At 45.7% G+C, this 27,494-nt stretch overlaps 1 protein-coding gene across 18 annotated transcripts in view; it reads left to right on the top strand.

Moving 5' to 3' along the window:
* The window catches only part of KCNMA1 (potassium calcium-activated channel subfamily M alpha 1), a 734,101-nt gene that overhangs the window by 494,170 nt on the left and 212,437 nt on the right, over nt 1–27,494 (top strand). For all 18 annotated transcript variants that reach the window (XR_010412485.1, XR_010412484.1, XR_010412486.1 and 15 more), the window contains 5 exons: nt 562–637; nt 2,745–2,915; nt 4,536–4,627; nt 24,417–24,527; nt 27,089–27,194. Coding sequence is in view for 14 of the 18 variants with exons in the window: in XM_054508237.2 (XP_054364212.1) it covers nt 562–637; nt 2,745–2,915; nt 4,536–4,627; nt 24,417–24,527; nt 27,089–27,194 (556 nt within the window). In the remaining 4 variants the exon portion in view is untranslated. The remainder of the gene's footprint in view (nt 1–561; nt 638–2,744; nt 2,916–4,535; nt 4,628–24,416; nt 24,528–27,088; nt 27,195–27,494) is intronic.

The following is a 27,494-nucleotide window of genomic DNA, read 5'->3' as shown; positions in this document are numbered from 1 at the left end:
GAGATTTAAAGAGAGAGTGCATTTTAGATGACATTCCTGAATTCATGTGAATTTTCTTGGGCATGACAACTGTTGCATGGTATCCTTCTTAAGTGTTAAATGCTAAAGTATTTAAGGGTTGTGTCATGATGTCTACAATGTACTTGTAAATGGTACGGCCAAAAAAAAAAAAAAAAAAAAAGACTAGAAAAAGAATACAAAGAAAATGTCCAAAATACTAATTGCTCACTCTAGAAGAATGGCATATAAGTGTTTATATACTGTTCTTTCCATATTTCTGTAGACATAAAAATTTTCAAAATAAAATTTAAGTAAAGAAAAGTTAAACCCAATAGAGGGGCTAATTTAGGGGTCACTTTTAGTGGTCCAGAGTCATTTTTCTATTGGCTCTGTCCCTACCTACCAAGACTGTCTTCTGGGACCTTCCCTTATGATGGAGGAAGCCCTGGGGAGTAGAGTTGGGCTATCTGTCCCCTAAAGATTGCTGTCACTCTGGAAGGCAGCCCGAACATGGTCTTCTCTTGTAACTTGGGGATTTTGCTTGTTGTCTCTTTTGCACAGTAATTCCATCAAGCTGGTGAATCTGCTCTCCATATTTATCAGCACATGGCTAACTGCAGCCGGGTTCATCCATTTGGTAAGTATCCTTGACGATGCTTCAGCTCTGGCTTTTCTGCAGTAAATCTGTCCCTGCATCATTTTATTACTTGAAATTTTTCTCCCTGAAGAGAAACTTCAGCCTCGCTGCAGAATGTAGGAGGAGAAGCAACTGCACGGTTGTCTGGGTTTCCAACCCTTTTACCCAAAACTAGTTCCAAATGGTGAATGATGTTTGCTTCATTAACCTGCGTTTTTCAGCTCACTGGTTGGGTGGATTTTCCCCTCTGTCTGCAGTAACCCCATTCAGCCACAAGATGGCAGTGCTTCCTCAGCCAACACTTGAACAGGTCTTGGTGACAAGGTTGGGAGTTTGACCCACATCTTTTGATAAACAACAAATTCACATCCCTCAATTTCTTTCCACTTCCCCCTTACAAAAAGCCACCTTTGATTCTTTTGCCTGATTACTTGTCAAGTTATTTTGTATCTCCAAAACGTTGATTCTTTTAAATTAATGACTCTTTGAAAGGTTTCCATTATCAAGTCAAGCTATTCTCACCTCCTCAAGGCAGGCCTTTATTCCTGCTTTTAGGGACCACAGCTTTTGTTGGAAGCGTGTTTCATACAAACACAAACTGTTAAAACTGGAAGGAGCCTCATCTAACTCTGAAGCTTTGAGTAAAGGTGCCTTTCCCTTGCTGAGACTCTACTTGTGTTAAGGGGCAGAGGGGTGCCTTTAGTTACTTCCCATCATCAGGATTTATGTAATTATCGTGGGAGGCAGGCCTGGGATGGAAGCCAGGGGACGGGGGGGCTCTCATTCAGTCACTATATCTGAGGGCTTCCCCACCCACCCTTTCATGCTGATGGAATTCTTGGCTGAAATCACTCTTAGTAGGTAAAAACCCTAATCACCATGTATGGTCTTCAGTATTTCCATGAGGTGAGCTCACCTTACATTTTGTGATGTAGCTTCTGCTCCACCAGGAAACCTCCATGAAAATGGCACGTTGAGCTCAAGAAGTGATGTGCGAAAGAGGCTAGGTTTTGGAAACTTTCTGCAGAGGAAGAACCAGAGGCTCAGTGGATTGGGGGCCTGGAGGCTGGCTGCCCACATGGGCCATGCTGGTGGATCATAGGCACTGCCCATGCGCTGTACTGCAGGGCTGGGATCCGGGGTAGACCTGGAGATCCAGCCCACATTTCTCCCTCTCTCCTGAGAGTAGTAGCTAGAGTATCTCTCCTGCCTCCCCCACAGCTTTGTTGGTGGATCATATCAATGGGAAGGTAAGGTATTTTGTAAAGTTGGGCACACTGCACCCCTGGGGAAAAGGGCTCCCAATTCATCCACTCCCCTTGGGTTTAAGTATTGCCTCTGGCTGATTCACCAACTGCAGAGTTGAGTTGTTGCTACAGAGATCGGTAACTGTATGTTGCGCAAAGCTGAAACTATTTACTATCTGGTCCTTTACAGGGACAGCTTGCTGACCCTCCATCTAAGGGGTTGCACAAAAGCAAATTGTTCTCATGAGCTCAATTTTTGTGCGCTCAGGGAAATTCCTGCTCTTTGCAGGGTAGAAGAGCCATCCTTGACATTCTGCAAAGCCGGGAGAGCAGAGTCAGACTCGGAGAGATGCTGTTTGGGGTTTGGGTGTAAGGTCTGAGTGAGCGAAGCCCACCAGGCATCGCCTTGGTCAAAACGATGAAAAGAGGAGGCCCCTGGTGAGAGAGTCTCAAATTTCTTTGGGTGTACAGGAGCCAGGCCCTCCGAGACTGAGCAGAAACTCACAGAGAAAGGTCAGGGCACAGCTCTCTGGCTCTTTCCTTGAAGAGAATGCTGTAAAACGTGGCCAGGGGCGATGCCTTCAAACTCTGCAGGCTTCACATCTTTAACAAGGAGAAGAAAACGGACTAAGGATACATATCTCTGTTCCTTCCCCCTCTCTGCCCCATCAGCTAGGAAGGCATGTGTGTGTTACTACCACCCTACTCTCTCCATTACCTGCATGGAGGTTCCAAGTCATTACTATAAGACTCACCTGGGGCCGCAGACACCTTGTGTTGAGCCTGCGGAACCTTTTGTGTTCCTGGTCTATCCTACGTACATAACGTCATCTTTTTTCTTCCCTGTCCCCTTGCTTTAGGTGGAGAATTCAGGGGACCCATGGGAAAATTTCCAAAACAACCAGGCTCTTACCTACTGGGAATGTGTCTATTTACTCATGGTCACCATGTCCACTGTTGGCTATGGGGACGTTTACGCAAAAACCACGCTTGGGCGCCTCTTCATGGTCTTCTTCATCCTCGGGGGACTGGTAAGAACTCTTGATTATGATGTTGATTTTTGTGGTCATTAATATTTTCTATGGTCCGTTTCTTTAAAGCTTTGTATTTTTTGATTCTGTGTTTCTGCATCACCAGCAAGTGATTGCCTTAGTGTTACAATCAGGCTAAGTAAATCCAAACGCAAATGGTGACTTTTCTGCATATTTCTTCGGAATGTTAGACTTGTCTCCCAGAGGCCCAGGCACCCTGCCCTTGTCGGGGTCAGCCTTTTAGCCAGGAGGAAACCTAATTGTCTTAAAGAAAGTGATGCTCCCTTATTAAGTGAGAGCGTCTGTCCCTCAGTAATGTAATTCAGCCGCTGATACTTTCGGCAAGGACAGCTGCTCTCACCTGACCCAGTGGATGCTGTGGAGACTCTGTAGACAGTTTGCAGTTTCAAAAGCTCCCCCACACCCTTTACCATCCTCCCCTAAACTTCCAACAAACACTGTGGCTGGGGCCTGCCCTGAAGAGTAGGGTCCCCACAGAGGATGGAAAGCCTACGGGTCTCATGCAGGTGGACATCATTATGTGAGCCGAGTGTGGTTTTGTAAATGGCCGAGTAGCTCCACGATGCAGCGACCCGTGGGATGTTCTTCCTCCCCCTTTGTAAGTCAGAAGGTTTTGCTATTTGCTTTTCTGGTCTTTGCAGATCCTAACAGTCGGTTATGATGTAATTTTCAAGGGCGATTTCTGGCAACACATGGTCGGTTGCTGCATTTTGTCTTTCAAACTAGCTCGTTTTAAGTTGAGATTTTTGCCGCGTCTGCGGTAAGTGATTAGAATCCTCCCTCACACAGAGCTTTCACGTGTGTACGCCGCACATACATTTATAAGATGCATATATATCTCTCTGTTCTGTATGCATACGACATATATACATTTAAAAAAATGTATATAAATGTACGTGTGTGTGTGTCCACTAACACAAGCATTTCCTCAGCACTTGGGAGGTCCCTGTAGATACTGAGACCCACGAATCCAGCCACAAGCACAATGTTTGTTGGACAAAACATGGCAGATTTGTGTTTCTCCTTGCTATTCTGTCCTCCCATGTGATTTCCTAAATTTACCTTTTGTGCTTTTTAGTGATTTTTTTTAAATGGAAAAAGTTTATATTATTTTAATCTTCTTTTGGTGTTTATTGTCTTTCGTCACTCAAAAAGGCATTGATTCTCCTGTGAATTTTAACTAGAAAGAAAGGTCTTACCTTGCCGTTGTGTGTGTGTGTGTATGTGTGTGTGTGTGTGAGTGTGATTTCACCAGCATGCACCCCCTGTAGTGAACCCTTCAGCAAGAAAAGCTAGATGTCAACTTATTTATTCCTGTCTCCTTTGCATTTTTCTTGACTGTGATTTTTTTTTTTTTTTTGGTAGTTGTCTAGGTTGGCTAATGTTTGTTTGGTCCTGTGTATTTTCAGGAGCTTGCCTTTTTTGTGCTTTTGTGCTTTTATCTTTATAATCCACCGTATTAGTATATACCTTTGCAGTCCTAACCCTTTTGTGTTTTTGGATCTTAGAGCCCCCCCCCCCCCCCGCCTTCTGAAAAGGTCACCACCTTTCTTTGGCCTGTCTTTTCAGTCTCTCTTCTGTCTCCTGTCTTCTCCTCAGGCCATGTTTGCCAGCTACGTCCCTGAAATCATAGAATTAATAGGAAACCGCAAGAAATACGGGGGCTCCTATAGTGCGGTTAGTGGAAGAAAGTAAGTATGCCAAGAGGTTTTGCTGCCTCTGCTGTGGTAGAATCCTCTCTGCATGCCATTTTTTTTTTTTTTTGGCTCTTGTTTCTTTGTTTCATGCATGTAGGCAATGTTTGCCCGCTACGTGCCCGAAATTGCTGGTCTCATCCTGAATCGGAATAAATTCGGCGGGACTTTTAACAAACATGGAGGCAGAAAGTAAGTCAGTTGCATCAGAAGAGATGGGGTTGAGTGATTTTCCAGAGCCCCTCTGGTGGTGACACCTGAATGCCGCCCCTGAAGCTTCTGTGAGGGAAGGGCCACATTCTGTGTGGGGTGTGATGTCAGAATTACCCCAGGAAGCTGTCACCCGTGGACTGACTACCCAGATCTGTGCCCATTCGTGGCTTTCTTCCCCACCCATCTTTCTGAGACACATACTGCATTTCTCCTGGAAGGGATCCCTAGATAACTGGACCTGTATTTTCTGTTCTAATCTCTCCGCAGGAAACCAAGCTCATTCATTCTTCACATCGACTGGCTTAGTGATTACATTCTGGTCCCCCAGACCAATGTGATGCCATCCTAGGGGGTTTTTTTGTGCAGCAGTAACATGGGATTGTCCTCCAGCAGGGAAGCCTTAGGGAGGGCAAGGTCAAGGTCACCTTGCCTACTGTCAAGGCACTGTGGCAGCCAGGAAACCAATTCTCTTTAGCCAGGAGACACCGAGCTTGTCCTCAGAGGGACTCATTACTCAGTTGAGATTCCTTCTGGGCAAGATAGTCTATCTATGGTATGTCAGGGCACGACATACTAGTCCTGATGGGAGTCTTTTGTTTGGTTCCCTGTACATCAATGCATTCTTCTTAGGGACTGTTTCATTTTGTGCTCCGATCATTTTATCAATATCTGTATCAATGCATGGGTTCATTATCAACCAGAAGGTTGACTCCTCTGTAAACAGCAGGGCCTTAATATCTCTGTCCTCTGCCAGAGCACCAGGCAGGGCTGGTGGCAACTATTCTTTACTTTACTTTTTTTTTTTAAAGCTTTTTCTTGGGTCCTCAGCTTTGTTGTTTTTGTTTTAACTTCCATAGAGTAAGAGGCACACAGCTTTAATGTACAGCTCAAGGGATGTGTCCCTATGTGCACACTCAGTCATTACCATCCAGAACGAGATGAGAGTATTTTCATCACTCAGGCCCCTTCCCAATCCTAGAAGCTCCGATCGCAGAACCAGGTGCCCCTCCTCTGATAAATTTTCAGATGAACAATTGAACAGCCTATTTTGTTTTTTAAGAGAAAATAAAAGCATAGCACTGCCCTTCCCCCTCGCCTCCTCCTTGACTGGCGGTCCTATTGGATGGAGCAAACCTCATCTCCTGTCGGTGATCCCAGTGTATCCTGAGCTCAGGTGTCCAGTCCTTCATTCAGAAAATGAGGAGGTGGAAAAAAAAAAAGACTCATTTTCTTGAACTACCCACAGGATACCAGTTTCCTTTCAAAGGAACAAAGGACAGTGGGCGAAAGGAGGCCAGTTGGCGTCTCTTCCGTGGAGGCAGCACATTCCTCCACCTTCCCTCTAATGGAGCCCTCCTCTTCCTATTATCTTAACAGTCCTGGATGAGATGAGAACCAAGCTGTTCTGATTTCTGGGCCATTGGTTGGATCCAAAAGGCCAGAGAAGTCCAGAGATTCCCATTGGTCATTTATTCCATTGCCAAGAGGAAAACAGCTCCTCTGTCCATTTCGCCTTTAAGGTGTGAACAGGTCGCCATAAAGCAGAAGGCATTCTGAGGAACTGGGCTCTCTTTATGGCCTCCCACCCCACTAGCTCAGCCAGCATTTCCTTATCACTGCCCCTGAAGAAGCCCATAAAGTCAATTGCCCTAAAGTCTATGTTGAACATATTTCTAGACTCTCACTCCAGGTACAATGTTTTTCCTCTAAATAGTTTCCCTGGTCCAGTGTGGGTGGGCCGGGTGGCTGGTGGCTTTTGTCGGTGGGCGCCCTAGAGGGGGCCTCAGACCAGCAGTCTCTCACCCGCCCCTGGTCGGATCTGGTCATCTTTCTCGCCTTGGCACTTGCACTCAAACCCTCAAGTGACTTCAGATCACAGACTTCCCATGGCTTTTGTTCTGGCTCCGTCTCTGTCATCTTTTATCATGCCCTTTTAGCCTGTTTTTTTCTCTTTCGCTTTTTTTTTCCTCCCTTTATGAAAATACACACTTTGCTTTTAATGTGCTCTTTGGGTCTCCGATGTCCCCCGACCCTGAGGACAGAGAGTAGGTCCTGTCATCAACACTGGGACCATTCACTTTACTTTACGCATTGTTTCCTGGTTCAAAAGCTAATTACTAAGTAGTTTAAAAAAGCCCTTTGGTCACTTAGATCTTTCATCAGAAAATATAAGCTTGGGAAAGGAACGGTAATAAAGGGCCATTAGCACCCTTTGTTTGATGTTGTTTTCCAGTCAGTAGAACAAGATTGATGAAATGTTATGTTTGGCCAAAATTTGAGTTTTCATTTGGAATTCAGTGTTGAGAGAATGGGCTGTCAGAATCAATAAGTTTTCTTTCGCTTGGGATATGGGCATGTGGTAGTAATTAGCAATATAAGGTCTTTAGTTGAGCAACCAAGCATGGACTCTGGCAACAAACATAATGAGAAACTACAGTTGTTCTACTTCTAACGTCAAAAAGTTTCCAGATAAAATTAAGTGCATTTGCAAAAGGAAAGCAGCTAAACTTTGTTGAAAGATAGAGTTCAGACTCTTAAAATAGCATGCTTTGCCCCGTGTTTTTGTGTATGCAAAAATATACGCCCTAGACTCACGGACACACATACGTATACTCTTCTCCCTAGGATTTCATCAAGTGGATGCCCAGAATGTAATTAAAACATATACATAGTTAAGGAGATTGTTTATGTGTGCATATTTTACTCAGAAATAACCTCTCGAACAATGCATTAACTTGTCAGAGAATTTAAGGTAACTTGTGACCCAAAGCTACAGACACGCACAACTTTGAAATCTAAAGATGATTTAGAGTGAAAAAAAAAAAAAACAACAAACAAACCCCAAAACCAGAAAAACAAAAACACAAAAATTAGGCAGGGAAAGTCAGGGTTTTGTTTACACAACACCCAATTTCAGGATATTGGAGAACATGGAGATTTTGTTGGCACCTCATTACCTCATTTTCTGTTTTCATCTACGTGTTTGGCATAAGGTAAACACTCCACGTAGCATCCCCAGAACATCTTCACCATCAACATGGGATCAAGGGCCCGGAGTGTCTTTTTCCAATGCTTTTATCAGTGTTCATCACTTGACCTCCCAGAGGACATCCAGAGCCAATGGTAGATGTGGGGACGTGTGCATGTGTGAGTGTTGGCTGTTCTCTACTTTATCTTATTATGATTATGATGTATCAGGGCTCCTAAGAATAGGAATTGGGTGTCAATAACCGGGGGTTCAGTGAGTAGCTTATGCAGGCAGTTTCTGTGGGTTGGAGGTCTTGGGGACAATTGGCTTCTTGGGCTGAGACCCCAGATCTTATTAATAAGGGTAGCCCACCTGCAGCCCAGCCTGTCCCCTGGGGTACTGTCTCTTCCTCCTTCCCTTCATGTAAAATCAAAGCTGCTCAGAGGTGGGGGGCAGGAGGGTGAGGCTCCCATGGCCTTCGGGATCCGGCTTGCTCTCCTTCCTCCCACAGCCCTTGCCGTGTCCCCCAGAGATTTCTTCTCTGTGTGTGACTCAGCCACTCCTGCTTAGTTTATGAGAACTGACAAGATCATGGTCCAAGGTCACATGGCCAAGGGCCATGGAAAATAATCAGCCACAGAGAGGAATCCATCTGCTGTAACCCCGTTGTTAGAGGTGGCCAGGCCAGGGAGCCATCCAGACTGTGTATATCCCATGATGGGCTTCTGGGGCCCCCAACTGAGGTAGTCCTCGGCCAGATGTTGGGGAGAAGGGAGAATGGATGCGTTTGGATTATTCTACTGGTTTCTGGTAGCCAAATGCTGAGAGGACACAGAGAGAGGAGAATGAATAATAGAGGACAAGAAGAAGGCAAGAGGGGGCCAGGAAAGTGAATGAGGTCTACTTGAAGGAATGGTCCCCTGGCTCATGAAGAGTCTGGGCCCCCCTTCTGGTTGGGGGGAACAGTTGTTACAGACCAATCTGGCTCTAGTTCCAATGCAAGAAAGCTGTGGAACTTAAATGTTATGACTTCCCTTAGAACTTTTCTTTATATAAGAGGAGTGCCACATACTTGCAGTTGAGAGTGAATCACTATGGCCGAAAGCCTTAAGACTGCCTTCTTAGACAGTAGTAATACCTACAAACTTGCGTATTTCTTAATCCTCACAGCAACCACATAAGGAAAGCATTATCATCTCCCTTTGCAGTAGGTGAGGAAACTAAGGAACAGAGAGGTTATGTGACTTACTTGATGGCACACAGTGAATAAAGGCTAAATTTGGGATTTGAACCCAGGGGCAATTTGTTTCACTGGGCCATGCTGTCTCTAGAGATCATCTCCTGAGATCCCTTTCTGTTCTGAACCCCATGGTCCTATGGTTGTATGTTTTCCTCCACCTCTACCCATGAGTAGGGCCACAACACTGTGCACATGATGGAGAGGAAGAGAAATATCTGAGTATCACTGGGGGCTTCTCTCTTCCTTATGCTCACCTATTGCTTCTAAGGGTCCTGGCCCCCTGGGGTCAAGGACCAAAAGGTGGAGAGGGGACAAAACCATTTCTTCCTTGATTTTTCTCATTTGGTGAGGCTAGAAAGGTATTTACCTCTTGTACACTTGTAACAATGAGGGGCTCTTAAGGATGGACAGACAGATCATGACCAAAATGAGATTTGTGCCTTATTTGTGGGCCTCAACATTTTCAACCAGGCAGAGCCTACCTGAATGGCATCTTAAGAAGAATGTTCCCTGCCCTGGCAGATATACTCACCTGTTCCCTTACGTTCCATGGGTCGTCTGGGGGCAGTTTTTTAATTGTCAGTGAGAATTAGAGTAGCAAGAGACCCTCCTGGAAAGTCCTGTGTTAGATACACTCTCTGGGTTTATTTCAGAGCTTTGGGTGGGAGTGGTAACCCTCAGGAGGCTGGGTCTTCCTGGAGAGAGTTAGGGCAGTCTGCCTTCAACATGAGGTGTCACCTCTGGATTGTAAGTGGGAGCCCTAAAGCCATAGAGGTCGGCAGAATTTATCATGCTTTTCCACTTAAAAATGAAAACAGATACTTTATTATGTTCTTTAATGCAGTGGTCATATTTTAAAGAGCATTCAATGACTTAGACAAGAATTTCATGAGCTAAGAAATATTAGAGCACAGTCTGTTTCCTGCCTCACTCTCTGTTCCTGTTATCATGTCTACTGGCTCATTTTCAGTCTGTGGATGTTCACCACGTGCCTCCGTGCCCAGCGCGATGTGGTTTGTGTTGGGTGCCAGGGGTTCAGTGGGGAGCAAGCTACCCGTGGAACCTGTCCTCATGGATGTTGCAGCCAGTAAGAGGATACAGGCAGTGAGCAAGGCTATGACTGATGAAAACACCAAGTACAAATTTTAATGCATGTGGCAAAAAATAAAAACAAAAAAGACTGGGGCGCCTGGGTGGCTCAGTCGTTAAGCATCTGCCTTCGGCTCAGGTCATGATCCCAGGGTCCTGGGATCGAGTCCCGCATCGGGCTCCCTGCTCGGCAGGAAGCCTGCTTCTCCCTCTCCCACTCCCCCTGCTTGTGTTCCCTCTCTCGCTGGCTCTCTCTCTCTGTCAGGTAAATAAATAAAATCTTAAAAAAAAAAAAAAGACTAAAATTCTGTTAGAGAGACAAACAGGGATGACTTACCCTAAAGAAGTCCTGGGAGGTGCCATTTCAGAGGAGGACATGGTACAGCCTGAGTCCTGGCGGTTGACCCCAGCTTCTGATGCTCCAAACCTGAGCGGAGCCAACACCCTAGTTTTAAAATTCCTATTACATGAACCCCTCTTACAACCATCCATCTTTGATTCTACTTCCATGGGACTAAGTCTTTTTTTTTTTTTTTAAAGATTTTATTTATTTGTTTGAGACAGAGAGAATGAGAGAGAGAGAGCATGAGAGGGAGGAGGGTCAGAGGGAGAAGCAGACTCATTGCTGAGCAGGGAGCCCGATGCGGGACTCGATCCCGGGACTCCAGGATCATGACCTGAGCCGAAGGCAGTCGCTCAACCAACTGAGCCACCCAGGCGCCCCTGGGACTAAGTCTTAAAATCTTATTTTCCTCTCATGCTCTACTTTGCTTGTCTCGTCATCTCCACCGACTTACTGAGAGAGGGCATCCTTCCCTGGTTCCTTATTATTGGGTTCTTGTTTAATTCTGTGCCTCCTCTCAGATCAGAAATAGCTTCCTCCTCTCTCTCTGTGTCCTTTGTTCCTTTCTGAGACCACTTTCTTTTGTTTTTCTTTTTATTAACATATAATGTATTATTTGTTTCAGGGGTACAGGTCTGTGCTTCATCAGTCTTACACAATTCACAGCGCTCACCACAGCACATACCCTCCCCAATGTCCATCACCCAGCCACCCCATCCCTCCCACCCCCCACCACTCCAGCAACCCTCAGTTTGCTTCCTGAGATTAAGAGTCTCTTATGGTTTGTCTCCCTCTCTGGTTTTGTCTTGTTTCATTTTTCCTTCCCTTCCCCTATGATCCTCTGCCTTGTTTCTCAAATTCTACATACTAGTGAGATCATATGATAATTGTCTTTCTCTGATTGACTTATTTCACTTAGCATAATACCCTCTAGTTCCATCTACGTCGTTGCAAATGGCAAGATTTCATTTTTTGATGGCTGCATAATATTCTATTGTATATATATACAATATCTTCCTTATCCATTCATCTGTCGATGGACATCTAGGCTCTTTCCACAGTTTGGCTATTGTGGACATTGCTGCTATAAACATCAGGGTGCACGTGCCCCTTCGGATCCCTACATTTGTATCTTTGGTGTAAATACCCAGTAGTGCAATTGCTGGATTGTAGGGTAGCTCTATTTTCCTGAGACCACTTTCTATTCCCTCCTGCCTGGCGGTCTTGAAGTTCCACTCCGTTCTCTCAACCACACTCAAGCTTTGCCCACTGTGGTTCTAGACCACTTTTTGTTTTTTAAAGGTTTGGAATCTTAAAGGAGCTACTTTGCCAGAGGAGGCATTGCCACTGACCCTTAAACAACGTGGGCTTGAAATGTGTGGGTCCACGTACACGCGGGTTGTTTGGGATAAATACAGTATAGTAAATGTGTTTTCTCTTTCTTATGATTTTCATAATAACATTTTCTTTTCTCTAGCTTGCTTTATTATAAGAATACAGTCTGTAATAAATGTAATGTACAAAATAGGTGTCAATGGACTATGTTCTTGGTAAGGCTTCTGGATCAATAGTAGGCTATTAGTAAAGTTTTAGGGAGAGTCAAAAGTAACATGTAGATTTTTGACTGCACGAGGGTTGGTGCTCCTATGGTGTCCAAAGGTCAACAGTTATTTCTTTACAAAGACTCACTTAATCTACCCCAGAGTCTACACCCTCCTCCAAGAGAGTAGGCGTGAGTCCTTCCTTCATCACCATCCATTTCACATGTGATTATTGAGTGCTCACAACACACAGGCACTGGGGATAAATATAGTCACACCCATAGAGATTTCCAAATACGCCTCATCTCTCTTGAGGTACACGTTACATTATTTGGCCACCAAAGTGGTTGGGGAGTTCAAACTCAGAGCTTATTCCCCTCTTGGTTCCCAGAGGTGACCGTCTTCCTACAATAACATTTCCATCTTGACTTTTTCTTTTCTTTTCTTTTCTTTTTTTTTAAAGATTTTATTTATTTATTTGACAGAGACAGAGACAGCGAGAGCAGGAACACAAGCAGGGGGAGAGGGAGAGGGAGAAGCAGGCTTCCCGCAGAGCCGGGAGCCCGATGTGGGGCTCGATCCCAGGACCCTGGGATCATGACCTGAGCTGAAGGCAGTCGCTTAACCAACTGAGCCACCCAGGCGCCCCTCCATCTTGACTTTTTCTGATAAGGGCTGACTCCAGCACTTGGGAATAAGATGTGGGGTTAATTCGTGTGGTGTTGTCTTGGGCCCAGTACCATGAGCCTCCTTTCCTTTCCCATCTACACACAGCTCGGGCAACACTCCCTCTCCCTTCTGCACAGCCTGATGTGGCGGGTGGGGGGTTACTCCTGTGGGGGGTGTTTCCTATAGGATGCCATTTGCAATTTCTATATCACAGACATCACTCTAGTTGAAATGTGACCGAGGCTTTGCATTTCACACAAACTTCTATGCCTTGACAGGGAAGCCATTCAGCCCTCTCCTTGCGTGGCCCACGTGATTTGCAGCCTGAACTCCCAGCAATGTTTTCAGATTCCTCGATTTTAAAAGCCATAAATTAGCAAATCATCAACATATCACCAGGAAGGATCATCTGGTAGCCATTCTAGTCAGAAGGAAACACAGGCCCCAATAACTGATCTTCACAAAGATATGAAGAACTGTAGACAGACAGATACAGTAAATAGGAAGACAGATAATTCAAGTTGACAGGCCATCTTGGACTGATTAGACATTCTGCTTTGATTAGCATTAAACTTTTGGGGGAGGAAAAAAGAATTGAGATTGCCCTAATAGTTTGGAAAAATGACCCCTTGACGACTTCTGAAATTCAGAACCGAGGGGCAGATACCCAAAGCAAGTGTCATTAGATGCTGTATGGTATAATGTAACATGCTAGGTATTCCTTTCTGATGAGAGGGGTCTTGGTGGGTGTGGATGTGGGCGCTTCTTTCTTTGCATCTGCTTTGAATTCTTGTAAGCCACATCTTCAGTCCCTTTCAAATTTGAAGCTCTATTTAAAGAGACTGGGATGCATATTAAATCAATTTCCTGATAATACTAATGGAATGAAGGCTTGTCCCCCTCTCCCCCCTCCACTTTCCTGCTGTCTCTCTTCCCTTCCACACACTTATCAAAATGTTCCAGCTATTGTTCTGAAAACAAGAATAGAAATGTAGGTGGGAGATGAACTGTGTACCTAAAAAAATAAAAAGTCATATTCAAACCTAGACTTTTGCTCTCAGATATTCTTTCTTCCATAAAAAAAAAAAAAAAAAAGAATTCCAAATATGACTTTTCCAATTATAAGCCCTGAAGAGTCTTTCTGCTCAATCTCAAGTTTGATTGGGTGAATCCTTCCTGGGTAAGTTCCAAGTCGAGAGGACAAACGCCACCATCCGAGAGTGAGTTGCACTGTGTTTTCTGTCTTCCTGTGATGTCGTTCATTGTGATAGAAGTCTTTCCAGAGCTATGCAGAGTGGTTCCTGGTAGACTTGGGGTTTGTCCCACTGATGCTGCCATCATGCACCAGGAAACTTTTTAGTTGTCCAAGCCCCTCCTCTCTTTCTATTAAAAGAACTTTAGAAGCTGTTGCAACGTGAGGCTCATGGAAACCTGATTCTGTCTCTCGGGGTTCGAGCTCCCACATCTAGTATAAGTGTCGTGTAACAATGACCTGCTCCCACTCCAGCACCATGGGGGCTGCTCCCGATATGGGTACTGATTATCAGTAAGGGCAATCTTATCTCCCCTCTGTATACCTTCTTATTTAGGGGACATGGAGGCAGTTCAGAAAGAGATTCCATGCCCATCTCTGTAAGAGGTTTTGTGACCTTAGCCACTGACCTCAAAGGCAAATGCCAGCTAGGCTGTAGAACAGATTTAGGAAAGTTCCCATCCCAACATGTTTGCTCAGCTCCCAAGTGCGAGTTCCTGCTGTGTCCCAGTCATTGTGCTGAGTGCTGTGCTTAAAGGATGACCGAGAACATGTGATTCTGCCCTCCTGGAGCTTTCCTGAGACTTTGACCAATCAGAACCATCCCAGGAACAAGTGGCAGCTAAACAGAAGCTTGATTATGTAGGAGCATCATCCCAGTAAAATGCTTTTTGGCAGGAATTTTCTTCAGTGAAATCATGAAGGCTGCAGGCATTTTAGAGGGAGTGCTCCTAAAAGCAGTTGATAATTCATATTTTTAAAATGTACCCATTGCAGTAGTTTGGGGCAAAGGTAACAGCAGGGTGACTTGTGCGCCTAAAAACCTATGGATCTAATGATGGACCCAGTAAAACAGGGATGCAGAGAGACTTGGGACGGTGGGGGAGCTGCTGATGCTACCCTGATCCCCCTCATTTTCATCCCCTACAGTGTCCCCCGGTGGTGTGTTATGCCCCAGCAAACCCTGGAACCTGTGGACTCCTCCAGTTCTTATGTGTATAACAGATGCTAGAGGCCAGCTGGAATGTTGGGTCTACTCAGAGTGGATTGGATAGCTAGTGGTGTGTGCTAACTGGGGCCACACCCTGGGGAATGGCTGGGGAACAAGGCCAGGATGTGTCAACTTGATTGTCTTTATGGGAAGGTAGTCCAAACAAGATACGCCCTAGGGCGATGATGTATGATTTACCAGGGGTGTTAGTGTGGAGGTGGGGCTCGCTTTGCAAATCAAAGCTAACATACCTCCCCTCTACAAGGGCGAAAAGTAAGAACCATTTCTTTGCTTGGACTCATTTTCCCTCTATTCTACCTTCATCTCCGAAGGGTGTGGTTGACCTTTGCCCTGGTCTTCTCTTCTCTCGGGGTCCCTCGTGTTCAGAAGCAGCACCACCCAGTAGAGACAGGCAAATCTACTTTGATCTGCATAGAGGAAAGTGCAGTTCAGCGCCCTGATTTCTTTGTAAGAGCAGAGCACCATCTAGGATTGGAAGAGCCAGGTCAAAGGAAGACTGACTTACTTGAAAATGGCCAGCGGCCACCAAGCCTGCAGTAATGGGATGAATAAAACGTGGAAGGGCTAGGGTGCTGGGGAGAGACACAGTGTAATTTCTGAGAGTCGGGCAGTTATAGAATTGCCTACTTAAGATGGCTGTATAAGTCCTCTTCCAAGAAGGAAGGAAAGGAAGAGGGGAGAGAAAGAAACCAAAACCACACCAGCCTACTGGGTCCTTGTGAAAATTAAGGGAGAAACTAAGGTGAAGGTAAACAACTCTTCCAGTTCAGGGTTCTTTGGTTATAGGCAACAGAAGTGGATTCTTGCTAACTTAAGCAGAAAAGGAATTTTTTTTTTGGAAGGTTAGAGTACCTTAGGGAATTCAGAAAAAAGCTGACGGACAAGATCTCTGAAAGGACATGGTTGAGCCAGGCAAGCCACCCTGGGACCCAGCAAGCAGAAACTCAGGGATGGTCATGACTTGGGTCAAGGTCCCAAGACTGTATCTGATTAGAGAGGACTGGTTACCCAAATTAAAAATGAGGTGCCATTGGGGCGCCTGGGTGGCTCAGTTGGTTAAGCAACTGCCTTCGGCTCAGGTCATGATCCTGGAGTCCCGGGATCGAGTCCCGCATCGGACTCCCTGCTCAGCGGGGAGTCTGCTTCTCCCTCTGATCCTCCCCCTCTCATGCTCTCTGTCTCCCATTCTCTCTCTCAGATAAATAAATAAAAAATCTTTAAAAAAAAATGAGGTGCCATTGACAGAAGAGAGGGTGCCTGCTGGACAGGTCAATATAACCAATGCCTCCTACTCTGCAGTTGTCAGAATTTATTTATTTATTTATTTATTTATTTATTTATTTATTTATTTATTTATTTTAAGATTTTACTTATTTGACAGACAGAGACAGCAAGAGAGGGAACACAAGCAGGGGGAGTGGGAGAGGGAGAAGCGGGCTTCCCGCTGAGCAGGGAGCCCAATGTGGGGCTCGATCCCAAGACCCCGGGATCATGACCTGAGCCGAAGGCAGACGCTTAATGACTGAGCCACCCAGGCGCCCCTTATTTATTTATTTTTAAAGATTTATTTATTTTAGAGAGAGAGAGACTGAGAGAGTTGGGGGGAGGGGCAGAGGGAGAGACTCCGTGCTGAGCCCTGGAGCCTGATGTGGGGCTCGATCTCATGACCCCGAGATCACAATCTGAGTTGAAACCAAGAGTCAGACACTTAACCAACTGAGTCACCTAGGCGCCCCTCAGAGTTTATTTTTAAGACTTGGACTGAGGCTCCCTTTAGGCAACAAACTACAAAAGATGTGTGATTATTCCGTGTGCGTGCTCTAATTATGGAGATCTAATTGTGATCTAGGATAGTGGTGGCATAGACATAGATCCCTCTGGCGTGGTTTAGGTCCTAACCATCTACATATGGCAAGATGCACCTAAGAGGGTTTAGGTCCTAACCGTCTACATATGGCAAGATGCACCTAAGAGGGTTTAGGTCCTAACCGTCTACATATGGCAAGATGCACCTAAGAGGGTTTAGGTCCTAACCGTCTACATATGGCAAGATGCACCTAAGAGGGTTTAGGTCCTAACCGTCTACATATGGCAAGATGCACCTAAGAGGGTTTAGGTCCTAACCGTCTACATATGGCAAGATGCACCTAAGAGGGTTTAGGTCCTAACCGTCTACATATGGCAAGATGCACCTAAGAGGGTTTAGGTCCTAACCATCTACATATGGCAAGATGCACCTACTTTGTGCAGAAAGTTCTGGTCTGGTCAGTACATCTCAGTATTCACTGTTGGCATTACCAGTTGTCTGTCCTGTGACCTTGGGGCTCTGTTTTACAGAGGTGCCTTTGCTGCACTGTTGGGATCTATTTGCTCAGCCTTCAGCCCCTGTTTAGGGAAACAGCAAAACAGCCTGTCTCTTCCAGAATAACTCTATTGACCGCTGGATGAGATGATTACTTTATTCTCTTCCTCACTAGAAGGGAGAAGGCATTTCCTTTCTTTGTAATTAGCAAAGTACTAGCTGTGGCCCTGGGTAGGAGATTTTCTTATCTCTAAACTTCCTTGGGCTTTTCGTTTGCTGGTTTTGTTTTTTCATTTGTTTTAACTGGAAATGGCTACAGCCAGGGTTTGAGATTGCGGCCTCAATACACATTCACAGTTGTTTTGTTTTCATTTTTGTCCTCCTTACAAGTACTGTTCTCTCACAAGTTAGTAGAACATGGTTAGTAGATCTGAGGTGGCAGAATCGGCCAATGATCTAACCCGACAGTCTTGTGGTTAACTGTTATATTTCTCCTACACTTACAGTGGCAGAGGGTGGCCAAGACAAGCACACCTTACCAACCAGCCCATTGGTCAGCAGATAGCTCTGGAAAGTCCAGCAAGCTTTGGGGGTCCTGATCCAGATCCCAAGGTGGGATAGAAGGATGGGACCCACACAGCCTGGAGCTATCTTTTGTTGGCCAAAGGTGAACTCCCCTACGTGGAAGTCAGTTCCTTTGGGACAGGCTCTCAGTATAGGAGGAAGTGGGAAGGCGAGAGGTGGATCAGCTTCCTTTCTTTTGGGCAGTGGGGTCCTGCACCTCAGGGGAGAACCTGGGTAACCGTCACCCTGAAGGACATGACCCAAACCAGGGAAAGCTATGTGACAAAACAGCCAAAGAAAGCACCACCAGTGATAATGGAATGTCAAGCCCAGAATCTGCCAAAACCTCAGCTTGTTTGAGAGTCTTGGAGAGATAGTTATGTGGACACTGAATGGTTCAAATTCAACCTTGGAGGGACAACATGAACTTGGAGTACTGACCACTGTGTGATTTGGGTTTGTAAGGTCTCTCGCCACCCCTACCCTGCTTTCTGTATGATAAAATGCTGCTGAATTCCCTTGACAAGTCCTTTTTAAAATTCATTCCCATTAAGCTGGTGGCTACCAATGGTTGGGGGGGGGGCTGGGGGGAGATGGGATGGAAAGAGCATGATTAGAAGTCTCAGCAGAAAGACAGAAGAGATTCTAGCATATGTATTTGATATAAATATTATAGTTTTACAGAGACATCTAGATCAATATATGCCACGTTTCATCTACCTCTCTGACAAAGTGAGCACAATGTATTCAGGGAAAGCTGTATAGGATTTTCAATTTACTCTGTGTGATTTATTGTGACAGGATAGCTATGGGTTTTTTAAGTTCTTTATACTTGTTCCAGTAAAAATGGATATAGTATCTTTAAAAATAAACAGCCCAGAGCTGTGCATTTTACATTGTCTTCCTAGAATGAGGCTCTGCTAAAGAGAGATCTGAGACCTCCCTGCCCCGAGGGGGAAACTGATGCTGTCGGATTTGCCTCAGTCCTGCTCTTTGGCTGTTTTGAGGGGGTGGGGGTGGCGGGGAGAGTGAGCAGGGAACTGAATTAGGAAGTATTGCAGACGTCTAGACAAGATATGCTGGTGGCATAAACTAGAAGTGGCAGAGAGCTAGAACTCGGGGCGGGGGGAATCCATCAGTGTCTGTGGGTGCAGCCCACTCTGTCTGGGCCCCTTCATTTTGTAGTGATTGGCCCCAGTCTCCTGATTCCCAGCTCAGGTCCTTTCAGCAGCATCAGCCTTCCCTCTCTCTAGAAGGCATCAGAGCGAGGGGGTAGGGTGGCTCTTGCTCTGCCATTCACCGTGTACTAAATCTCTGGGCCTCAGTTTCCACATTAAAATAATGATGCAGGCACTAGACTAAACATTCCCAAAGGGCCATTCTGATACTAAGATGAACATGAGTCTATGGAGTGGAGCCCATCCCTGTCACGGTTCCCTTTTTCAGGCTACTGGCTCTAAGCAACACTACCCGAGTCTTCTTAAAAGTGTGTAGGTTTTAGTTCTCATTTAGCTCAACTCAGCTTCAGTGGGTCTCTGGAGGCCTCATTCCCTGGAGCCTTGAAGAGCTTGGGCCCCCCTTGGCATCCTCCTCTTATGCCTCCTGCCCTAGGTCACCTCCCCTAAGTTGCCCATTCTGAAAGGCACCAATGGAACTGAGCTCTGAAACAGGTCCCAACTCAACTGGGGCATCCTGGCTTCCCTCCGCCATCTCCAGGAAGAAAGTAGACTGATTGAGGAGAATTCGTGGGATTTGATTTTGGGGGTGGAGATGCTTAATGATGGGAGAGGCACACCCATATTCATTTAGTGAAGATGTACTCATGAAAAAAACACTCGGTAGTTTGGTGAACGCTGATAGAGTTTGTAATAGTCAAGCATTATTCTTATTGTGGTTGTCACACTCATCTACTGATGCCATGTTTGCTCCATGACACACGAGTGTTACCCCCTAATTCAGTTCAGCCTGTGTTTATGGAGCCCTGCCCCCAGACCAGGCGAATTTGCTTACACTGGATGACTAGCTCCTTTACACAAAATGTCATCTGCTACTATTCCAGCATTTAAGATGCTTCTTCATGCATCTGAGAGGAATCTTTTAATCCAGCCATTAACATTAGTTTAGCCCAAGAAAGATTTGTTTACAGAACTTGACAAAATTTTAAAAACAAAGAAGTCCCATCAGATCAGAAATGGTTATTGATGTAGGTTTGTTGGCCATCTTCACAAACCACATGGCCAGGCCCTATAGAAATCCATCATTAAGAATGCCAATCATTTAAAGAAGCTCAAATCCAAAGCCACATTGGGAACAGTGTTAGTTACCGTCATAGCGTAACTTTCCTAAATATTCTCCACCGTAAATGGATCATTTATCTTTGGGATCCTTAGGCTGGTGAGGCATCCGGGGCTGGACGTAACATATGATGTCTAAAATGGATATCTGCATCACTTTGCCATCCCTCGGCTTGCCAAATTGTGTGGCTTCAGTGTAAAAGACTTGGTTTAGAGTTTCTGCCATCCCTCAGCCTTTGTTGCCTTGACCACATGCAGCCAGCATTTAGTGATGCTGCAACATTGGGATGTTTTAAGTGAGAATCATCTCTTTCCATCCCAGTCCCCAGGCTAAGCCTCTCTCCTGGCCCAGTGAGAACCCCTCCAGCATTCCCTCCACTGTGTGACCAGGAGGACATCCTGCTGGCTAAGCCCTGCCTGTCATCAAGGAGCAGAAGCTGAAATACTCCAGCCCATGCTCTCTGCACCCTAACACCTTCATCTTAGTGAGCATTAGAGCTGCGGACCTGGGTCACATCCTGGGCAAGTCACTTTCTTGCTGTGGGATGTCAGGCATGCGACTTAAGGAAATTGAGGTTAAGAGAGGTTATCTGCAAAGATGCAGATTGTAGGAACATAGGGTTGTTTGAGGATTAGGTGAGATTCCAGGGGCCCTAGAGCACTTTACATCTGTTACCTACTGATTTATAGATATCACATGAATCCTACCATTTAATAATGCTTGCAATGACCCAGACTCTTTACTAGGCCCTTCACATGTATTATCTATTTAAATAAATCCTCAAGATAACCTCATGAATCAGGTACTAGCTCCAGCCCCTCCAAGATTCTGACTTTATAGTGGTAAAATGCAGAATTGGTACCTTGCCTAAGACTATTTAGTTATTTAGTGTCTGAGCTGAGCTAACACAGGGCTATCAAAGTACAAATCTCACATAGTAGATTTGTAGGTGTCATGGAATCTGGCAGAGATAATTTTGGATGAGGATCTTTTTGGCATCCTTTAAATCATGCACCGTGAATAACCATCACTCTGTATCCAAGGAGAGCACACCCAGCTCCCAGTCTTAGAATATTTTCAGTTGTATTTTCAATCATCAAGGATACAACAAATTCTGCTTCTCTTCTCCCTGCAATAATACCCTTCCCCCAACTACAGTCCCTGGAATTTTCAAAAGTCTTGATAATATTTCTGGAAAGTAAATTTTCCCTTTCCACCATCCATCCCTTGTGCTCCTGCAGGGCCCCCCGTGCTCCCTCAGACACAGGCTCGTGGGAGCTGATCTTCTAATGCAGATGCTGAGTTAGAGAGGTGACTTCTCCCCATCCATCAACTCTAACTGCATTCAAACATGTTCAATATGTGGGCTTCTTGATAACTTCCACTGTATGGAAAACAAAATGGAGGGAAATGATTATTGGCACAAAGGGGGGAAGTCATAAATCTTCAAATCAGATATAGGACAGATTGGAACAATATGGGTTCTCCAAGGTTGCCATGATAATGTACCTAATAACTCTCCTTGGGCAAAAAGGCAATCTGCTTTCAATCAATCTCGCTTTTCCTGAGCAGAAATACCAATTATGTTGAAGGAAGATTTTTTTTCTTCCTTTTTGATAAAGGCTGCTCTCCACCCCAGAAATCATGCTGTAGCTAAAAGATATATATTCTCAATTGTCTAGAATGGTATTGGACAGCTAACATCAAATGAGAAAAGTCAATCCTTTTTTTCTCTCCTCTCCTGCCTGCATTTGTCTACTTCTTAAGAGAAGTGAAAGCTAATTAAAGGCTTAAGGGATAATATTGATTGCACTGGAATATATTTTATATGTACCCAGCACATTTTCAACTAGGAGAACCCTGACTCTTTCTAAGGCTGAATAAATCAGCTGGCGGGGCCTTTGATTCAAGGGTGAGAGGGTGAACTCATCTCCTTCCCTTCTACTTCTCACACATCTGTCCTGGAGATGAATGATTTCAGAACAGGGAGAGGGATGCTGACAGATGTTCATTCAGTCCTTTGCACACAGGATGGGAAGGATGAATGTTCAGGCATTTACCCGGACCTCTCATTGATTCGAGTCCAGCTTTGAGTAATCACCAGGCTTCTACTGGTATAGAACTTTGAGCCCTGTGTTAGCTCAGCTCACCCTGGCTGGGTGGCATTAACCTCTCAGCTCTCTCATCTATTGAATGGGAATAAGGAGCTTGCCCAGGGTCACACACATCCTTGGTGGCAGGGCAAGGGATCCAGTCTGGCTTATTCTCACATCCAGGTGAGGCGGAGGGCCCCAACCCCATATCTGTCCTGTGGAGGTGCCCATACATCGATTCACGCTGGCCTTGTTCGCAGTCATGGGAGTCTGTGGGCAGAAGGCATTAGAATTGCCCCCATGCAGACCTAGATGTCAGATCAGGAGGGAATCCTGCATCTCGGGTCACTTTCTGCACACACCTGGCAAATTCAGAATCAGAAATCTTATGCAAAACATGCAAGTTCATTTGTAGCCTGTTTTGTCCATGTAAGTGCACATGTGCTACAAGAAATATTTTAAGAGATGACAGGATAAAAATGTGTGTAATCCAAGTGTTCTGTTCACATCCCGTGTTCTGACACAGGGTGTATTTCGGGAGGGAGTTAGTTATGTGGGTTTGGGGCATTTGGATGGGTGGCCAAGGGACCTCCCTGAACCTGGCCGGTACTGGCTAGAGAACAAAGTGATCGTGTTGGAACGTCTTTTCTGAGGCAGCCCACGGACAGTCTTTCCTCCCTGCGATGGCCTTCGCTTGCCCGGCCACTGAGTGCGGCACCGTAACAATAACAGTCCATAATGGTGATATTATTAACTGCATCGTGCATATTATTGATTTACTCTTTGTTCTGCATCATTATCCTTTCACCAATGAGTTTACTGCCTTATTCTCACATACTTAGTCAAGCACCAAATTACAACGAAAGGGCAGGCTCTTGTAATGGCATCTAATGGAACATTGCGTAAGTGATCATCACTTCCTCCCATTATGAGCTGCCTCCAGCCAATGAGGTTTCTACCTTATTGGAATGTGCACCGAGCAATTATGAGGTGCAAGGGGCCTAGCCGTTCTAAATTTTTTCCCACGAAATTACCGTGCTTCAGTGTTCGCCACCTGCCCATACCTCAGAGCCCGGCCAGGGATTCAGCCTCTTTCCCTAGCAGCCCGAGAGGCACAGGGACCTGGGCTGAGCCCCTTGCTACTGTCTTCTTTTAGAAGCCAGCAGGTTTCCTCTCCACAGTCAGGCCCTGGCTTTGGGTCGTGGGGCTAACCCTTGCACCAAAGGGCTTAGTCCTGATGGAGCATCAGATAGCAAATGTCAATGGCCACAGGGTAGCCAGATTGGTTCAGATTTATCAGATGGGTCCAGGAGCCCAAAGATGTCGGGGGGATGGTTGTCCCAGCAGTTCTGGAAAAGAGGCTCATCTCCTCAGGGGAAGCCACCATCTCCAGAAACAGAAGTCCAAACCTCGCTGGATCAAGGCAAACCATTCCAGCCTCTTCCCTTTCTAGCTTCTCCCCATCTTGAAGTAAAATGCTTTGGCTCTCGTGGAAATCCCGGGCACCCTAGGGAAACAGCTACCTGGGGATGCACAGCCTGCAGCATGATCTCCGATTCCATAGGCGTCCCATCCCCATTTAGCCCTGACTAATGCTCACTTACTGTAAAGTGTTACATGCCCCCATTGTCGGAGGAGTTATGGCGGAAAAATGCAAAATTTCCTTTTTACTGCTTATGGCCAGCAGAGCCCATAACGTGTCAAGCCGCACATTAGCCACCCTGATAAAAGTCTGCTTTCTTACACACAAAATCATCGTTTCAGCAAGATTTGTTATCTCATTACCTGATAAGCTCTATGTCATAAACCAAGACTCATTCGGTAAATCTCTCAAGAGGACGCTTTGTGGGCAGAAAGGGAAAGATATGAATCTGCAAGGGACTTGATAATGCAGCATTTAAGCACAAGCATAATGTCACTTATTGTTCAATGCATAAAACCACTTGGCCAAACGGTTGGGCTTTTAATAGGATTTTGTGCAGCATCAGGTGAGAAGCCATATGCCTTTTCTGTCGAGGAGTCTCTGAGCACCTGCCAGCACCGCTGCTTTGCCTCACGGCCCTCTGGGGATGGGAGCTGGGCTTTAACTGAGGCCTCGGGAGGAGATGAATGCTTCCCTGCAGCTGTGCGCTTCCTCTGTCTTGCCCGGGGTGGGTGCCAGGTCAGTGCAGGGCTGGCCCCATCTAACTGGCTTCTCCTGTTCAGGCACATTGTGGTCTGCGGACACATCACTCTGGAGAGTGTTTCCAACTTCCTGAAGGACTTCCTGCACAAGGACCGGGATGATGTCAATGTGGAGATCGTCTTTCTTCACAAGTAAGGGGCCTCTGCTGTTTTGAGACCCTCCACCCAACCAGGCACCCTGAGGAGGACTCCCTGAGTGCCTGTGGGAGTGGTGGTGTGGGGGGCCGTGTGGGGGGCAGTGCAGAGTTGAATTGGCCATGGCCCCAGGTGGTCTCCTTGGAGAGGATAATATGGAGCCAATGGAAAGGGAACCAACCTGTTAGTCCATGGTAAGAACGGTACCTGCTTCTGTGGAGGCAATTCTGGCAAGTAAGAATGAAGTTCGTTATGGGTCAAACGCATCATTACTGTCCCATCAGCTGTCTGGATCGATTTGATCCAGGTGTTTCCACAGTGTCTGGTGTGGAATGATTAGCTGTCTGATGTGGATTCTTTACAAGGGCAGGAGCGACAGAGTGGCCACGCAAGACGTAAACGTAAGAGGAAGCAGGGTATAAAGTACTAACCACAGCTGCAACAACAATTGCCATTTCTAGAAACCTCGGTATAGGAACCTGTGCTGGTCCCCGGACATACGATCTCTCCTTTCGTCAACACAGGGAGTCAAAGTACGAGTATTCCATATGACTCTTGCCGAAGAAGTTATTTAGCCTCCCTGGGCCCTAGTTTTCACATTCATAAGATAGGGAGATCACAATGGTTTCATTCTACCACGTAGGGGGAATGAAAGGAAATAATCCATGTAAAGTATACAGAGCAGAATCAGGCACACAGTAAGTGCTCAATAAATGTTAGCTATTGTGAAAGATAAAATATATTAGGTTGACAAGCAACTTAGAAGATAGATCTTACTATGTTTGTTGTACAGTTGACGAAAGCAAGACCTCTCCATCTGCTCAATGTTGGGATTTTAAGCTTCGTCTGATCCCCTTTTAGGTAAAAGTTAGTCTGCCACAGGGATAGAGAGTCTAGGGACTCAGGCATGTTGACTTGGGTGGCACTGTCTTCTTTTGTGTTGGAAATGAGGCCACCATAGGGCCAGCACCAGCCCCAAGTTACCAAGGGACAAAGCTTATGAGTTGGTGTTGGCTCCATAGGGGGTTGACGGCCCAGGCCTCAATCCTGCTCCAAGATCCCATGGAAATTGACTTCCCTATAAGCTTCTGTTCTGTGCATCTCCTTCCTTTTGACATTTGTTCCTAGAGTACCAAAATAACCACCATGTCTGAGCGCCAGCATTTTGCTTCTCAGCACTGAATTCTCCAAGTTCTGAAAAGACCAGCCAGGCCATCAGCACAGGAGCAGAACTCACAGATACAATTCAGTGCTTAGCCTCTCATTACCAGCCGAGGGGCCCATCCTCTGCAGAGCATTATGGAAGGTTCAAGAGAAGTAGCATGCGTAGGTTCTGCCCTCATATTGGTTGGGCATTTCAAGATGAGCACGTGTGCAACAATTAGAGCTCAACATCTAACCTATATTCACTGACTGAAGTCGGTTTAGTCAAGAGGTAGAATTGCACTAGGCATTTGTGTCAGGGAGAGACCACCATTTCTTGCATGACCAGGCAGACTTCCCAAGAGGGGCCTGACGAGTAATGGATCTCAAAGACTGGTCGGATTTGCACAGGCTCTGTTTCTCTCTCACCCACTGCTTGAGTCTGATCAACAAGCTGGCGGCTAATGCTTCACTTGCTGGGATTCACCTTCGTGTCCCCAGCATCTGTCAGTGTCAGCATTGTAGTAGATGGCCCAGTTAATTAACCTCTTGAGGCTTTGGGTTAATAACATCCCTTCCTCCAGGGTTGTTTTGAGGTTTAAATGAGTTAATACTTGTCAAGTGCTTGGAATGGTGTCTGCCACATAATAAGTTCTGGAAAACATTAACAATTCATACTAAGCACTTAATGAATATTAGGCAAGCATTGACTAACACAGTTCTTGGTACCTAGTAGGTTCGAACCAAATATCATCTCCCAGCACCTAGCCTAAGACCTATAGAGAGTAGATATCTTTCATCTCTACAGAAGTAATAAATGGATGAATAGGTCAATCAGTGTTTTAATCCTTGTCCTCCAATGGGAAAGATGTCTGTACAGCTCAGCACTAAGAATGATGAGGAGTGTATGCATGTGTGAATCAAGAACAGTACCAAGAGTAAATTATCTCTGTCTGTGGCTGCTCAGAGGTGACATGTTTTGATCCAGGCCCTGGGATCAGGGACATGAGAAGTCCATGTGGCTGAGAAGCAGGGAAAAGGCTTTGAGGGAGGGAACAGCAGGAGGCTCTGCCAGGGGCACCTTTGGCTAATCTCTAATGTCACAGCTCAGTCTCTATTCATAAAATAGAGATTCCATTCCTAACAAAGTTGAAGACATTTCGCCTCATTGGCCTCAGACTTGTGAAGACCGTGAGCTTCTTTATTTTACCTCAGTACTGGTTTGGGTTTTCAGGGGGCTGGGGTTTTATTTCTCTCGAGTGTGAACCTTTTATTTCTGGCAAGAAAGGGCGCTGCCTTGAAGGTGAAAGCCTTTTCCTAGGTCTTTCTCTTTGGAAGTCAGAAAGAAAGAAGGCCATGGAAGCAGGAATACCTGAGTCTATTTTATTAATGGTTGTTTCTTCTCTCCCTGCCAGCATTTCCCCTAACCTGGAGCTTGAGGCTCTGTTCAAACGACATTTTACTCAGGTGGAATTTTATCAGGGTTCAGTCCTCAATCCACATGATCTTGCAAGAGTCAAGGTAAGAAGGAAGAGGTGACTTCCGCTTTTACTCCATCTGAGAGGGAGATTGACTCTGTGGTGAGGGTATATGCCTCCTAGGATGGCCAAGAGTCACCTCCACACCCCTAATGAGATAAGTCAGATGCCACCAGCCTTGACATCACCCTTCCACTGGTCCCAGAGCTTCGTTCCACTGGCACTTGCTAGACCACTTCCCTCACTTGGACGAGTCATAAAATGAAAGTTACTTTGCTGGTTCCCTCAAGATCAGCACTCCTCAAGGGAGTAGACCAGTTGTACGGATTCAGGAGACCCATAT

This window comes from Mirounga angustirostris, unplaced genomic scaffold, assembly GCF_029215605.1.
Source record: "Mirounga angustirostris isolate CCGP_5_RB_7025 unplaced genomic scaffold, mMirAng1.0.hap1 SCAF_6, whole genome shotgun sequence".
NCBI lineage: Eukaryota > Metazoa > Chordata > Mammalia > Carnivora > Phocidae > Mirounga > Mirounga angustirostris.
Note: the sequence above shows the minus strand (reverse complement) of the source record. Positions and strands in the feature narration are given on the sequence as shown.